Source organism: Clavelina lepadiformis, chromosome 2 (genome assembly GCF_947623445.1).
Source record: "Clavelina lepadiformis chromosome 2, kaClaLepa1.1, whole genome shotgun sequence".
Taxonomy (NCBI): domain Eukaryota; kingdom Metazoa; phylum Chordata; class Ascidiacea; order Aplousobranchia; family Clavelinidae; genus Clavelina; species Clavelina lepadiformis.
In genome coordinates this window covers 6930882-6948063 of record NC_135241.1, presented here as the reverse complement: position 1 = coordinate 6948063, position 17182 = coordinate 6930882, and the positions used below count along the sequence as shown (strand labels likewise).

The window sequence follows — 17182 nt, the reverse complement described above, 5'->3', positions numbered from 1 at the left end:
CGCCTCTGTTAAAAAATTTTGAATCATGGATGGTGGTGGCATTTTATGGAATGGTAGTCGAAAGCACACAAAATTGACACGCTAAATTTCAGTTGATCCCATAAAGGAATTTTCTAGTAATCAGTCTTTTAGTAAATTTACTGTATAATAAAAAAAGAAGATCTTATGGCATTTTTTGATCTTTGATCTCTTAACAACCCTGTTATAAAAGAAAGGACTTCTTACAGAAGAGATTGTTTGAAGAAAGTTGTAATGATATATAGCATCACCGTTTTATCGATATACGCCTTTAGCAAATAATGAGTTGACTTACTGGAAAGCATTAATCATTTCTAATTATATATAGGCCTTTGATTCTCGGAAGGCAGCTGAGTTTGCTAAATGTTAACAGTAAACGTTGTACGCTCGTGCTATTAACATCCATCCAGCAACGATTGTCATGAAACAAAAGTTAAACATTTCACAAAGAGATCAAATATATTAAAATATCTTATATATTATGAAATTATATTAAAAGTTTCATTAATGTGAGCAGTGAAATGTAATAAAAAATAATTTAACAAAATTACTTTTTTCTATATCATTTAAATTTACCGACATAAAGATGGTTATTGGTTTATCAGCTACGACTGAATGATTGGATTGATTGAATGATATTCCTTTCTTTTGCGGTTATGAATTGAAATTTCTAATCGTTCAATTGTGGTCAGTTACTTTCTCATGCAAGACAGATCTGTTGCATTCAACGCATTAGTAGGGGGATTACATATAAGTCATTACTAGGACGATTATTTTTTTGACCTAAAAAACGAAAGTTTTTGACCTAAAAATTGAAAATTTTGACATTAAAAAACTTTTTTTGACAAATTTTGACATATGAAGAACTCAAGTAGTTTAATTACGCATTATTGTACAAAAAGTTAAAATTATTGTAGTAAAGAAGGGCAAAAATATGAACACAGACCTAGCCTATTCTGAAAAGGGAAATGAGCTAATTACAAATCACTGCCAAAAATCTGCAACTAAGACACAACAAAAACTGTTCAATACATTTGTTTAAACTAAAAATACATAAAGTTATTGAACTATCTAAAGCAAAACCGAAGCAGGAGCTGATTCACAATAAGTATTATTTTATTTACAACAGTATAAAGCAGGCTACAAGGTGTACAATGTAAAATGACAAGTTCACGTACAGTGCAACCTCTATGACACCACGACAATGCAGTTTGTAAACAATTTTGACTTGGTAAAAAATTTTGACTTTGTAAACAATTTTGAAAATTTTTGACCTAACGTTGTAAATTTTTGACGTTTTTTGACAAGTCAAAAAATAATTGTCCTAGTCATTACCAACACAAATACCTTTTGGTATTTTTTTGGTGAGCAATTCGGCTGCTTGCGGGTGGTAAGAACACAAAGTAAGGCCGTTCTTGTCTTCCGTGAATGGTTGAAAATGTGCAATAAGCCCAAATGAAGTTATTTGCATATAAACTATTCGCTTGGATACAGTTAAATGAACACTGAAGCAAACATGTTTTGGAATTTTGTCCGATAGCGTTACTTATTTGTAAATTTTGATAACTTCAGTTAAATTATAGGCTTCTATAACAATAAATTAGTCCAAAGATATATAATCGCTTACTGCATTATTAAAATTATCCGTTTAAAATAAACGGGCGATTTAAAACATTTGGTATACTAACTAAGTGAAACAAAATAAAATTTTAAAACCAAAGTAATGAAGAAATGTTATTTTTTGATTACTTGAACAAAACTGCTATTATTGCTTAAAAGCGTTGAATAAGAATGGCCAAAAAAGTGAACGTTATATTCATCGCAGCACTCAGTCCAAGTACGAAAATTTTCGTAGCACCACCACCCGTGCTAGTAAAGGATGGTTGTTGACTCAGATCACTGTAGACCTTGTTACTGCTTTTATCTTGTAAAGAAACGTAATCACTCCATGCTCTGGCTTTCAGAAATATTCGAACTTTCTTAAACCTGAAAAACACCAACATAATCAACAAAGCTGAAATCATTATATTGCATGATGTGAAACAAATTAAAAAACATGCAAAGGAATTTTGCCTTGTAAAGTCCAGTTCTCCGCAGTTCATTCCAGAAACGTGATGGTTGCAGGAAAGTTTCTGGCTTCTTGGAATGGTGATGGCATAAGTAGCATACGGGCTCTTACACAGTTGACCACCGAAGAAGTCTTGTGCACTATCGTATTCGTGACAAAATCTATTTCCTTCCTAAAAGGAAATTTTAAGGCTTTTTTATCAAGTAAACTCAGAGATGGGAACCCAAAACCTTTGTCATAAAAGCAGTTCGGCAAAAAAGATATATCATCAATGAAGAAAATGATTTACTGAAATAAGTACAAAACTTCATCTTTAAGTAAAGATGAGACATACCGTTTGCGTTAATCTTTTGGGTAACATCGGATCTAATACTGAAGTTACATGTCGAGTTCTGTCAAAGAATATCACGTGACCGCCATCAACGTCTTCTGGCTTTTGTTGAAAATGGACAACAGTGTCATTTCCGTTCGAAAGTGGAAGCAAAAAGTAGGAGTCACCCATGTGAGAAACTTTGACATAAATACTGCAACGGAAGAGAATACGTTACATTTTCAAAGTTTCCACAAAGTGTTAACACTGCAACACAAAAGCTGAAAATATATTCTAAACAATCTATAAATTTCAACCATGATATACAATCACATACAGTAATTAAACTAACCGAGATGGAACGCCATTGGGTTGCGATAGACCTGTTAATTCAACATAAATTGAAACGAGGCGAGCATTGTAACAAAATGAGCATCCGGTTGTTATTATATTGTTTGGGTCGAGATTGAGATGTACAGTGAACCGTCCATTTCTTCGAAGCATGTCCAACACTCCAGGATGTGTGGTCTGATTGAAGAAAGCTAATCTAACTATTAATTTTACAAAAAGTTGAAAAGTGAGAAATGGTATTTTTAGTCATGGCTGAACGCAAGTGTCCACGTGGAATATGAACTAACATAGTTCCAAAAACTCGAATTTATAATAGTGAAGCAGTTAATTTAAAAACGCTGGAAAATCGGAAACCAGTTAAAGGTTGTAAATTACCTTTTAGCGGTTTCATGTGCAGTATTAGGGTGCTTTACGAATTTTGCACATTATTAATAATATTATTTTCTATCTTTATCTTTAACAATCTCAACAGGAAACTTGTGAGCCAAAAGCATTCACAGTAATTTCGGGAGCCCAGTACCATGCTCGAAAAGAATTGGATAGAGAAGTTGCTGCCACTCTGGTAACCACAGAATGCAGGTGCACACAGAAAACAAACATTTAGTTTGCTAGTATTAACTGCTAGTATTTTAATATACAGTACTGTACTTACGTCGTCAAATTCCCGTAGCACGGTGTATGTGTGAGCACGTGCTCCAGCAGATGTAGAAATTAAGTTTAAAAACCTGTTTCTTTCATCCTCTAGTGTTTGCATGATTTCCACAAAATGAAACATTCCATTTAAAGAACCAAGATTGTCAGTTAATGTCTATGAATTGGTTCAGAATGAATTTGCCATTACATATTATCAAATAAACAATAAATAAGTTAAAAATATGTTTATAACATGTGATATTTACCAAACAAAGGTGACTTGTTGTTCTTTCTTATACATAAAATACTTGCTTCGTTTCAGTAAAAGAATCAACAAATCGTTTTGGCAAGATTTTTATACAGTTAACTTGTACAATACTTAAATTTACTTTAAAAACCCAAATTCATATCACGTACCCGGTCTCCATATGTGTTTAAGTAGTTTTCCAATGCGTCAAATTTCCACAAACTCATGAATTGATAAGCTTTGGCGAGCTCATACAAAGATCGCGTGATCGTTGCTTCGTTTTGTTCATACACACTGATATAGACAAGGATATAAGTAAAACTGACTTTGATGGGCATGTTGTTGCTTTTTATTTTAAACTGTATTTTACGTTTCATAAAAATGTACCTGTAAAGTAAATCAGTAAAGTCTTGTTTAACAGACATTGGAATACTTTCTGTCGATGATGATACCAGTGCCTCTACGGAAGTTTTCCATTCGTTTACTAAACCCAGGCTAAAGTTAGTTTGCTGCAAAAAAACACACAGTTATGTTTTTTTTTGAAACTCTTTCCGGGCGTGTTACGATTTTTTAATATAAATTAGTGTTTTGTTCTTGTTAGTTGATCAAGATTATTGCAAAAAATTGCCAAAGGCCCTGCCAAATGAAATCTTCATAGCCTAACGATAAAAAGAAGGCTACTTGATCCATATTGATGGTACAATAGTTAGCGGTTATGCGTAAACTTCACACGATGTACATTTACAGTATAAAAATACATCTATATGGAAGCGATAGGTTGGGGCTGAACACGCTTGTTATTGGGTTGGAGTTTTGTCTCCATTATATTTTACCTTACTCTCAGTTTCAAGATTGATTATTTTGTTAATCAGAGAAATGCGCAAGTCTCCATCACGAAAAAAGTCATCCAAAATTCTTTCAAAGCCTTTTAGCTGAATAATAAAGGTGGTTGGTTGATTAAACAATGTAAGGTTGCGATGTAAAGTCTATATTATAGACTTTATAGACTCTATAAGAATAATTTCACTTGATACAAGTGAAAGTAAAGAAGAATATACATTCCAATGAGAACAACCTTATTTTGGTTTCCTATATTCTACTCTATGTACGGGAGCATACACAACTCAGGTATTGTTGACATATAACTAAAAACGCAACAAACCGATTCGCTTTTTCCCTCTCTGTCTAGCAAACATCCAAATTCTTGCACAAGTTTCCCTTTGTTTTTAGCAAAATCACTTTGCATTATTATAGGCACAGCAGACACATTCATTGTAGATAAGTCAAAATCTTCCATTTTTTCGTACTCATTTGCAAAATTTAACCTAAACAAATCTAGTGTCATGACTCATTCAGAGACACATTCTATATAAGCTCATTTTTGCACCATGAACTTTTATCTTTTATCAATTACCTCAGTTCCAAAGTATCTTTTGCTTCATTAAATGTTGGTACTGAGCATCCTGGGATACTAGCAAACACATTAAAAACCTGTCGAAATATTTGCAATATCATTAATAAAACATCAAAACAAGCAAATAAGAAATAGTTTGTTGCAACTCACTTTTCTAGTGCTGTCAAATGCTAACTGAGGGTTTTTTCCCGCAAAAGCAACTGGAAACCCTAAAATTGCGCTAAAAAAATCTAAAAAGAGGTTTCCTAACCGTCTTCGTTCTTCTTCTTCCTGGAAATAAATGAATCTGTTGCATTGCTTACGAAAATGAATTTAATATTAAAATAAGAACATGAACCTTTACCTTTTCTCTTATAAGGGTAGGAATAAGTTCTTCAATTTGTTTTTGTTCTTCTCTCATCGTTTCTTCAAGTTGTCGCAAAGATTTTACGTAAAGATCGCTTTCTACTGTGATTTGATTTTTCTTATACCCTAATTCTCGATTTGACCTTGTTATATCGATTTTAACCGCGTCATGCATTGTCTCCGCAACTAGAATGATATTATCCATCTACAAGCATCAAATATATGCCATGTTTGTAAGTAGGCTCATTGCAGTACGAAACAATTGTCGACCATACAACACTAAAACAATTAGTGTTGTATGTTAAACAATTAGAACATGTTTACCACACGTTGGCGCTATGGAACGAAAACTATGACGTCACTTTAGTTGCAAGGCAAGTGCTAGATAAGCTCTTTATCAAACTCTCTACAAACCACTCAGGCAACTAATTAAGCGATTACTACTACCAGACAGTCTCACGCAGCAGATTCAACAAGAGGGTAAAAAACAAAAAGTCCTTTTTAGGACTATACCCCTCCCCCCCTCCCTAACGGGAAAGAAAGATATGGCTCTGACATATGCAGACAGAGTAAAAAGAAGAGAGGAATGGAAATTTAAAATTCCAGCAGATTACAATAAAGATAGAGAAGTCTCAATTAAACTGACGGACCACGCAACAAGGAAAGAAATATATCTGTTGCTAACTTCAGCTAAAGTTCAACTATCCGACATAGAAGGCATAGTACAACGCCCAGGAAAGATAGTTGAACTCACATGCCAGTCAAAGGAGAGAGCCTTAAGAGTGGCTGAAAAACTCAAGCATAGAGACAACATATCAAACGTAATTGCACACGGCGATGAATATGCAAAACTAACAGTAGGATGGGTCCCCATTGACTTTCCTCAAAGAGCGATTGACGAAGCATTTAGCAGAATGGGCTACGTAAAACCAGCAATCCATGCAAAAGACACAATATGCAGAAAGCAAGACGGACGGAGAATCCTGACGTACAAAAAAGAAAATCTGGAAAAAGTAAGACCACCTTCGTATATCCACTTTGGACACTATCGCTTTTGGATAGAATACGAAGGACAGGAAAAAACATGCAGTTACTGCTCGGAACCAGGACATCTCGTGCGAGATTGCCGATACAGAATCCAAAACCAAGCAAAAACCTCACACACTTCGGAAGACCAGCAAAACCACACAACGACGGAAGGAATCACCTTCACACAAAACAACCCCGATGCCACAGACGAACCCGACCCAACTCCAGCCGAATCTGTACAGCCGAGATACAACAAAGTACAGCACTCCACACCAGCAAACAAGCAACAAACGAAAGGTAACGCAATCGAAAAACAATTGTTTGACCTATTCGATGGTTCTCCTCTAGCCACTAGCATAACCGAAGAAACAACGCCACAACGACAAAGAGACATAGCAGCCGCCTACTCGAACCGGGAAAACCAACAAAGGCAGAAAAGCACCAAGCGAAGGGAAAGAACACCTAACAATTCGAGCGACGAAAAACCTCCCCCACGAAAACACAAAGAACACGAAGACTCGGAAACTGACAGCACAGGATCAGACGACACAAGCACCGTCTTTAATAGTTCAATTGATGAAGGTACGTCAAAAATTACATGCAAATGTGGGGCCGAAGTGATGAGGCCAACAGCAAATGAAAAAATAGAATGCCCTAGTTGTTTAAACACATGGTTCTTATGTCATTGTGATGATAACAACTTACAATATACAAATAGATACAGACAGTTTCAATGTGATGTATGCACCTATAGCCATGTTCCAGATGAGATGCAAACGAACCACACTTTATAATATTATTTTAGAACTTATTTGTTTTTTGTGATGTCAAAACCTTTACCCGTGTTTTTTACAGAAGTAGAACGTACATTGTTACCCACCAAATCTCTTATCTTAATTACCCTCATGGCCGCTTATCTCAAACTAAACACTTTAAATTGCCAAGGGCTTAATTGCAAATCGAAACGCACAGAACTCTTCGAATTCCTAAAAAGGCAAGACGCGCACGTGCACCTGCTGCAAGAAACCAGATGTGCTCCGCACAACGAATTAAAATGGCGCTCGGAATGGGGCAAAGATAAAGCAATATTTAACTCGTGTTCTAGAAAATCAATGCCCAACAAAGGAGTAGCAATCTTAATTAACCACCCAGCCATAGAATTTAAGAAATGGGACCTGGACGAAGAGGGCCGACTGATCGCTGCGACCCTAACAATTTACCACGAAGTAATAAAACTCATAAATGTTTACGCCCCAAATGTAAAAGGCCACTCGACAAACGAAAACAACCTATTTTTTGAACGCGCCCACCAGTATTTCACAGACAACGTCCCGACAATACTCGCAGGCGATTTTAACATCGTCGACGACCCCCAACTCGATAAAGACCCCCCGAAGCGAATCAACGCAAGGAAAAGCGAACTGAAAGTCCTATGCGAAACCCATGACCTAAAAGACCACTTTCGAACTTTAAAGGGCAACGAAAAACAGTTCTCTTGGCAAGACGGCAACAGTAAATCGCGCCTAGACAGATTCTACCTGTCAAATAACATAACGGCTACGGAAATAGAATACGAGCACACGCACCTGTCAGACCATAAAATCGTAAAAATCCACATCAATGTTACAGCCCCCCCACCAAGGGGAAAACGCCGATGGATAAACAACACGCAGATATACAAATTTGAACCTTTTTTAAACGCGATAAAAGAAAAATGGCCGCTTTGGGCAACGCTCAAGCCATTGTACTTCGACAATCCAAGCGACTGGTGGACCGAAATTAAAAAAAGACTAAAAACGCTGATACGCCGATCTACCAAAGAAATGAACGCGGCAAACAACGAGAAAAGTGCAGAAACGAAAAAAGCCTACGAAGATGCAATCGCAGCCTTAGGCAACAATGAAATAACATACAGCGAATACCTCGACGCAAAACGCAACCTACGAAACCAAAGAAAAAAAGAAACCATAGAAAAAACGGCCAAAAACAGAAAATTCGAAGGAAAACTAGGCAGCAAAGCGTTTTTTCAAAAATATAAAAACAAACAGAAACAAACGTTTATATCCGAACTCTACGATGAAAACTTCCTCCCAACTCAAAACCCAAAAGAAATGACAAAACTCGCTCAGTCATTCTACGAACAATTGTACAAAAAAACGGAAACGAACGAAAACGCGCAGTATGCTTTCTTAAACGAAACCACCCGAAAATTAAATACGGAAGATAACAAAAATCTAGAAAAACCAATAACCATAGAAGAAATTGAAAACGCAGTAAAATCTATGAAAAACGGAAAATCACCCGGCCCTGACGGCTTATCCGCAGAACTCTATAAAGAATGTTGGCCACTAATAAGAAACGAAATACGAGAGCTCATACAATACTGGTTTGACCAAAAAGTAATCCCCAGGGAAATAAAAAAAGGTATCATAACTCTCATCCACAAAAAAGGAGATGACGCAGACCTAAAAAATTATAGGCCCATAACGCTGCTAAACGTAGAATACAAAATATATACCAAAATATTAACAAACAGATTAAAAGAAATTATGCCAAATTTGATAGGAGACTCCCAGTTCGCAACGGTGGGAAAAACAATAAGCGAAGGCACCACCCTTCTAAGAGACCTCTTCGAACAGAGCTCAAAAAGAGGGCTCGAGGCGTTTCTTGTCTCACTAGACTTTGAAAAAGCTTTCGATTCTATAGAAAAAGACTGGCTAAAAAAAACTCTGTGCGCGATAAATCTATCCACTAAAATACGGCACATTATCGAAAACCTATACGAAGACAGCACCGCCGAAATTATGATAAACGGTCACCGATCAGCGGAAATAACGCTAGACAGAGGAGTAAGACAAGGCGACCCACTAAGCTTTTTTTTATTTCTAATCGCAACCGAACCCTTGACTGAAAAACTGAGCAAAACCCAAGACATAAAAGGAATCCAATTAAGCGGTCGAAGAGAAATTAAGAATGTCAGCTATGCAGACGATGTGACTCTAACACTGAAAAATATCGCTTCAGTTGAAAAAGCCCTAGACCTCGTCGAAAAATTTAAACCCGCCTCGGGACTTAAATTAAACATCAAAAAAACCCAAGGCCTGATAATAAACGGCGACCCCCCAACACTCCTACTACCAGATATAAAATGGAACAAAACAACCCTAAATCTACTCGGCACAACAATCGGAATAATAAATTTGAACCACCTCTGGCAAGAAACCCAAAAACAAGTCGAAAACAAAATAGAAGAAATTAAAAAAACGTACGCCACGCTCGACGCTAAAGAAATTCTAATCAAATCGAAGCTTTTAGCAATCACCAACAACGCGGCGCAAACGTATCCTCCCCCAGTAAACAGAATGCGATCAATAAACGAAAAAGTAAAAAATTACGCAGTAGGAAAATTCCCCCACGTAAATATAGACACCCTTCAACTCCCGAAACTCGAGGGCGGCCTAAACCTCCCAAACTTCGAAATATACGCGGACTTAATGTATCTAAAATCCATCAGAAAATACTGCCTTGCCAGAGTTCTAAACGAGCCCCTTAGCGCCCACAACAGCTATATCGAATACCAGATTGGCCACGTAATTCCCCGAACTTTAGAAGTTGTACACCTAAACAATCTCCCCCACACCGACATCCGATCCCCATATTATGAAAAAGTAATCGAAATTATTAAAAAATACGATCTGAAAAAAATTGACCTCATCTGCGGAAGTCTAAAAAAAACGTACAACAGAATAATAAGCAAACCAAGAACACAATCCAGAAATACCCAAACAGAACGCAAAAGATGGGAGAGAATACACTGCCCTGAACTCCCAAGCTATCTACGGACCTTTAACTTTAAACTCGAAAGCAACCTGCTACCTTTTAACACAGATATAAACCAATACGCACCAACAACAAAAAACAGCTGCCGTTTTTGTAGAATCGGACCAGATACCGACTACCACTTATTTCACAAATGCCCCCAGACCAAGATACAATGGAAAAAAACAATAACGATCGCCGAAAAAACATTAAACCTAAAAATTAATAAAGAAAATGTCGAGAAGCTGTGCGCCCTCAGGCACGACATGGGACTCGAACTAAACACCGACAAAGTTCTCACCGTACTAATTACAACGATGAACCACCAAATATGGAAAACGAGACTTAAATGCGTAATCGAGAACCAACAGTTCTCCTCAGAAAAACTGTCGAACGATATTTACAGAAGTTTTAAATACAGAATCTCCACCCTACGCAAAAATAACCCAGACATTGTAAGAAACCTTACCACCCCCCTCTGAACATGTAACGTCTATACCATTTGTGTGTTTATATATGCGTTCTGGAATGTACGCCTTTACCTACTTTTGTCTTCGCACTGTTTATGCTTCAGTCTCATAATACGTATTGTGAAATATAAAATGACAATCTATCACAAATATATATGTAATCATTCCTCATCAATTGCATCTGTCTGAATATAATTATTTACATGACATGTATATGCCTCCAAAACGGAGAAATATTGTACCAAGAACACTCATTATAGTACTCTCATCATGTATTCACATTGTCTATGCTTCATTCTCATAATGTGTATTGTGAAACATAAAATGACATCCTATCACAACTATATATGTTATCATTCCTAATCAATTGCATCTGTCTGAATATAAAGATTTATATAACATGTATACGCCTCCAAAACGGAGAAATATTGTACCAACACTTGCTGTAATTTAAACGAAATGAATTTTGATCTCGTTCTTTTTTTTAAATCCTTTATTCGCGTGCAAAAATCCTTTTAATCGTGAATAAACAAAAACGAAAACAATTTTGATCAAACCTTGTCTTTCACTGTGTTATAAGTAGTTTCGTATCTTTCGCCTGCCGTAAGCAAATCGGAGGTTCTTTCCTTCAAATACCTCCAACCCAAATTAGAAGCGTAGACGACGGAGTTGCCATAGAAATCAAACCCTTGCTCAAGTGCTATCATTCGCGATGAGACCTAGTGACAAAACCGAGATTTTCCGGTAGAAGATGATATTGACCAAAGTTTCTCACCTGCTTGTACATTGCAGATTCAACATCTGTCACGGATTGTAAAAACAAAAAGATTTCAAGTGCTTCGTCGGTTCTGTTCTTTTGAAAAAGCAACTCTCCTTGGCGATGAATGAGTTCCAGCAGTTCAACGTCTTCAATGAACCATCCTTTTAAGCTCTTGATTTTGCGTAAAATCGACTTTTCGATAATCCCATCATTTCCCTGTTAAATTAAAATCCTTCAGTTACTCAATCCGTAGTCCATATAGTTTTATTTTTTACCATGTCTTGCACGTCCCTCGAAGTGCCACCTTATTTGGTCTTGGGTAAATCCGGGACCCCGAACGACCCCATCTTCCGGACACACCAGGCTGCCCCAGTTTGCCACGAACGCACTCTGATGTTGGTCTGCAACTGTTTCCACGCACTCTGCAGTCCACTCCACATCCGCCTTCTCCTCCAGGACTATTATGCACAAATCAAGTATTAAGCAAAACCTAATTGGAAGAAGTGACGGATGCGATGCTAGCACATACCCTCCTCTTCCTCCGGATCCGTGTCTGGCTGGGGGTCCCCCTTTACCAGTTTGCTGGAAGACTTTAAATAATCCTGATATGGATTCAGTGTTAAGCGTAACTTTTTGAGAATTTCCACCATTTCCCGAACGTCCAGCTCTGCGACCATCTTCTCCATTTCTGCCCGGGTATCCGGGATAACCTGCAGTTTCGACGTACAAGACGTAATGGTTGTTAAAAGTTGAGATTGATGTTGTTGATATTGATGTTATTTATAAAGGTTCTTTTAAGCAACTATATAATTAAATTCTATTTATTCTCCTAAAATGGTGAAGACAAAATAGTGCTTGCACGGTTGTACCTTTTAAATCAGGACATGACAATCCGCTGCGGTAACAAGATGGCGATGGCCCTCTAGGCCCACGATCTCCAGTACGTCCATCACCACCGTCCTCACCCTTGTTTCCATCAGATCCCTTTTAAACATATATAATACCAGAATCAAAAATTTGACTGCTTGCTGTTTATTAATTTTAGCTCATAATATAATTACAACATTTGTCTAAATGCACATGTGTAAAGACTTTTAAGGCTTTGTAATGAAAGTTTCCAATTATAGCTGCTCTTTTCACAACCTTGACGCAGCCTTTATACCTGTATTAACAAATTTTGTAAACGTTACAATAGCTACAAAATTTTGATTAAGATAAAGCCTTCACATAACTATACGAGATACTTGCAGAAGTATTATATTTTTACATGGCAACGCCGGATAACTATAGAAACGGGTTAGTTGTGTACAGTTTTGTGTTATATTTGGGGTTGCACTTGGACAATGTATTGTATGTATGTACTATGTATGATGCACAGTATGTATGTACAACTAGAATTTACTTAATTTTAAAAAGGGCTTTGTTTTACATAATAAACTCAATCAACTTAAGACAAAACAGTTAAATTTTATAACTAAAATTAAATTAATTTTTTTATATGTATTTGCATTTTTAACTTAGTTTAATGAACTGAATGAACAATCAATTAACGGGTGAGCAACTTTACGCCAGGTTTGGAGGCTACCTTATACACATAAATAGTATTTTAGAAACTCTCTTTCATCGAAAGTAGCTAAAACATAAAGCTATATTTTAGTAATAGTTTATGAGTCTGAGCATTATAATAGTTCGTTCTTCTACGATGATATGTGCTTGTAGCAAAGTCTGATGGAGTACGAGCCAGGCAAATGAACCTAGGTCGCATACACCTAAATGAAGGGTGTACCGACACTTAATCACGCGACACTTAATCACCGACACATAATCACTAGGACACTTAATCACGCGACACATAATCACTAGGACATTTAATCACGCGACACATAATCACTAGGACATTTAATCACGCGACTTGGATACTTAATCACGCGACATTTAATCACGCGACCCATAATCACTTGGATGTCGGAAAAGCGTGAGGAAAATTCAGTAATTCAAGCTCGTGTGCATCTCTCTGTGGGGATGGCGATGTGGATTGTTTTTAAGGTTGGCCTAAAGCCAAAGCGTCACCTAACGCAAAGCGTCTTGCGCAAAGATAATGAAATTGGCATGAAATGTGACTACGAGTCTAATGACGAATTAAGAACAGCTGTTCGGTGTTTACCAGCCTTAGCCATGGTCCCTTCCTCTGACGTAGTCTAGTCATTTCTGATCTTAGCTGATAGCATGCCCGATCACGAGAAGATGCCTGAGCTGCTTTCGTATTTCGAACACACATATATCAGAGGCAGACGACGTCCGGGACGTGGTGAAAATTACGGCTCAGCCATCTTTCCAATCGAAAGTTGGAATCATTACGAAGCCGGGGCAGGTTGCATTGCAAGAACCACAAATGCAGTCGAAGGTTGGCATTTTGGTCTCCAAGTGCTTTTTCAATGCCACCACCCGACATTGTGGACTTTCATACAGGGAATTGAAAAAGACATTCAAATGCAACGTGCAACGTTTCTGCAAGGAATTGCTGGTACTCAACCTTCTATTCCAATGCGGTACAAGGCACTGAAACTGCGTGTGCAAAACACAGTTGACCGTTATCTGTCAAGCGAGATTTTAGTCTATCTTCGTGCAGTTGCTTACATTTCCCATGCATAACATTGCTGTAAATTGTAAATAAACATTGTAAATGTGTGATTAAATGTCGCGTGATTAAATGTCCTAGTGATTATGTGTCGCGTGATTAAATGTCCTAGTGATTATGTGTCGCGTGATTAAGTGTCGCGTGATTAAATGTCCTAGTGATTATGTGTCGGTGATTAAGCGTCGCGTGATTAAGTGTCGCGTGATTAAGTGTCGCGTGATTAAGTGTCACCAAACCCTAAATGAAGACCTAACTTGACGACAGAATCTGATTTGACAAGTGCAATACATGTTCTAAGGTATAACTTAGCTTAAAGATATACAATGTTTATCAAGTATCGATGTATATTTATAATTGTCAAAACAGTTACCTCACTTATGATTTCTGCATTGCCTTCTACCCTCTGAGCATAAATTTCAACCAGAGGACTTGCAATTCCAGACTTCCCATCAGCACCATTAAACGATTTTGCAGCTTTTCCCATGCTGGAACATCCTCCGATCCTATCAATAATCTGGTGACATACTTCTGGCGCCTGATTAAACAGTTACGATGGAACAATAAGCACAAAAATCACTGCTTGATAAAAACGAAAAGAAATTTTACAGTCAGCTTCTTAACGATTTTTGCCTTAATTTGATATAGCAGGTTGTTCGATTTTTAAATTTTTAAAGCAAGTTTGCGAAATCATTTGTTAGAGATATTTGACGTCCATCACAAACAGCTAACTGTATATAGTTCCTTTGGGTTTTGAAGTTACCGATATTTAGTTGATCATTTCTTAGTTTACCTTTAGGGTTAAGGTGTTTCCATTGGAGATGAATTTTCGTGCGTAAATTGTAAGTTTTTTAAGTCCCGGTAAACTGACGTCATCATCAAGGTAAACACAATCTCCTCGAATTTTAACTTCAAACGGAGATTCCGCGTCCGTTATTTGTTTAACCGGAAATCGCCTGTACAAGTAGAAAGCGATATTTTTTTGGATAAAAAATGGAAGTGCTTTACAACAAATACTAATAGAATTCATGATAAACCTATAATAAGCAACAGTTTGTATACAATGTTTATGTTATAATAACAACAATTGGAGTCGGAAACAGACTTAATCATAATAACTTTGTTAAGACCTATGGTTGTTCTTATGTGTTTGTTTTCTGCTACATCCTAACATAGTTTGGAAACATTTACACCTTTATTGGTGATTTAATCAGAATGTAGGTAAAACTTGTTAACAATTACAAATATTCTTTTGTTGACTTACCCTTTTGTAACTTTATGTAACTCCTGAAAAACAGTACTGAAGTGGATTTCTCTTCCAAGAATTTCCACTGTATCTTCAGTAATGCAAGTAAACGCTGGAGCGTTCAGCCAAGTACTCGGTGGGATACTGTAAGGATATTTTGTTTTGTTTCCTAACACCGTTTCTTTAAATGAGTGCAGGTTGGATAGGTCAGGTTGCATCACAGGTCGCATCCCAGGTCGTATCGGTGCGCTTCCAATTTCGCCAGCCTTAGCCATAATAGCATACAAGCAGAGCCATACAAGCAGCAGGTAAAAGCGAACCGTCATGATTTAAGCTGTTTTAAGGGAACGGTTAAATTCTGAAGGCGATCAATTCTCAGAAGGATTCATTTTGTAAACTGTTCCTTATAAAGTCCGTGTTCTAAAAACATATTTGCTTATACAGCTTATAGCACAAACATTGCCATATTACGCTATATTATTTGCTGTAATTTACATTTAAGAGTAACCAATTATCACTGAAAAAATTCATATGTTTGATTCACTTTTAGCAAGTGGCCTACAATCCTACATCACAATCACACAACACCACGCAAAATCAAGTGTTCGTTCATCATTCAGGTACAAACATTTTGAAATAAGAATGTTTATGTCAACTTTTAGTTATGACTCGTGATACATGAAAATATTGTTTCAATAGAATTGTTCAAACCTTTTTGAACTTAGCCTGCTTCCGTAATGTTAGAAAAAGGTATGCAACAGGTGTTTTTTATTCTTCCATTTGTGAACCGTACCTTAATGGAGAAATTATACCGCCTGCATAGTGCCAAACTTTACCCTTTTTCTGAAATTTACTCTTTTGTAAAAATATAACATAAATACTTGATTGCAGTAGTGGCAAACTTTAAGTTAATGTTGGTGTCGGTACTATCAAAATGCGGTGTCGGTACTATCTACTAATAGCCCAGCTAAAGCAACTCTTTCTTGCTGGGCAGGAAAAGTCGCAACCATTGCACGCATACTGATTGCATTTTTTGGGATTTGTTGGTGCCCATGTGTTTAGGCATATAAGTTATATACATTCAATTAGTCAACTAGGACGACAGCCTGTGGGTCAACTAGCATCTTGGGTATTTTAATAAAAAAAACGTCCATAATAACTTTTTAGGTCAATTTAAAACAACAATTGTTTACGAGAAAAAACGCATATAATGCACCTGCAAGAAATTGGCTGCATACAAACTTCTACTTTAAAGCGGCAAACTTGCAAACTAACTTGAATAAATTTACTTTTTTGACTAAAAGCTACATTTACTGACATAACTCTTAAAGTCTTTCTACTACAGAATAAATCTAACTAACATGGCCGTCGTGATGCATTGTGACAAGTAAATACACGGAATTTGTTTTGGTCCCTCACTCATGCATGATTGAATATTGGTCGTGAGTCAACTACCCTGCAAAGTCGGCTTGACCAACCTTCCCCTAAATTACACGTCTTATGCCACCAAAGCTTTCATGTAAAAGTAAATGGCGTTACGGTACGATAGCAAACAGAAATTCGAATTCAACTTTGTTGATGTCCAGTTTCGATTATGGAAACGATCTGCATTCCATCTAAGAACATTGCTTTGAATAGCATAATATAGGGTACACTCAAAATATAAATACCAAAATGAAACTGATCTGCCTATGGGCAAGAATTTAGGCCTAACTGAAGGACAGTGGCAAATGAAACTTTTGTAGAATGAGGAGCAGGGTTGCGAAAAGGTAACGCCGCTATTTACCTTTGGCAAATATCAGCGTCCGTCAATAAGGGCTTGCTGGAGCGGTGGTTT

The 17182-nt window shown here is 37.0% G+C and overlaps 1 protein-coding gene across 2 annotated transcripts; it reads right to left on the bottom strand.

Moving 5' to 3' along the window:
• Window positions 1-1099: 1099 nt before the first annotated feature.
• On the bottom strand, window positions 1100-15786 carry LOC143445680 (uncharacterized). Of its 2 annotated transcripts, XM_076944953.1 has the most exons (20): window positions 15364-15786; window positions 14893-15055; window positions 14473-14637; window positions 12334-12448; window positions 11994-12174; window positions 11769-11922; window positions 11480-11680; window positions 11262-11423; window positions 5385-5591; window positions 5192-5311; window positions 5042-5118; window positions 4790-4952; window positions 4461-4559; window positions 4015-4136; window positions 3798-3921; window positions 3400-3555; window positions 2749-2924; window positions 2421-2610; window positions 2092-2258; window positions 1100-2004 (listed from the first exon to the last, which is right to left on the bottom strand). In XM_076944953.1, exons 1-20 carry the CDS (start codon window positions 15669-15671, stop codon window positions 1791-1793), a joined length of 3264 nt encoding a protein of 1087 aa, XP_076801068.1. In that variant the 5' UTR covers window positions 15672-15786; the 3' UTR covers window positions 1100-1790. The 2 variants fall into 2 exon arrangements, with proteins under 2 accessions (XP_076801068.1, XP_076801069.1); XM_076944954.1 differs by lacking the exon at window positions 15364-15786 and having other exon boundaries at window positions 14473-14605; window positions 14893-15015.
• Window positions 15787-17182: the final 1396 nt, after the last annotated feature.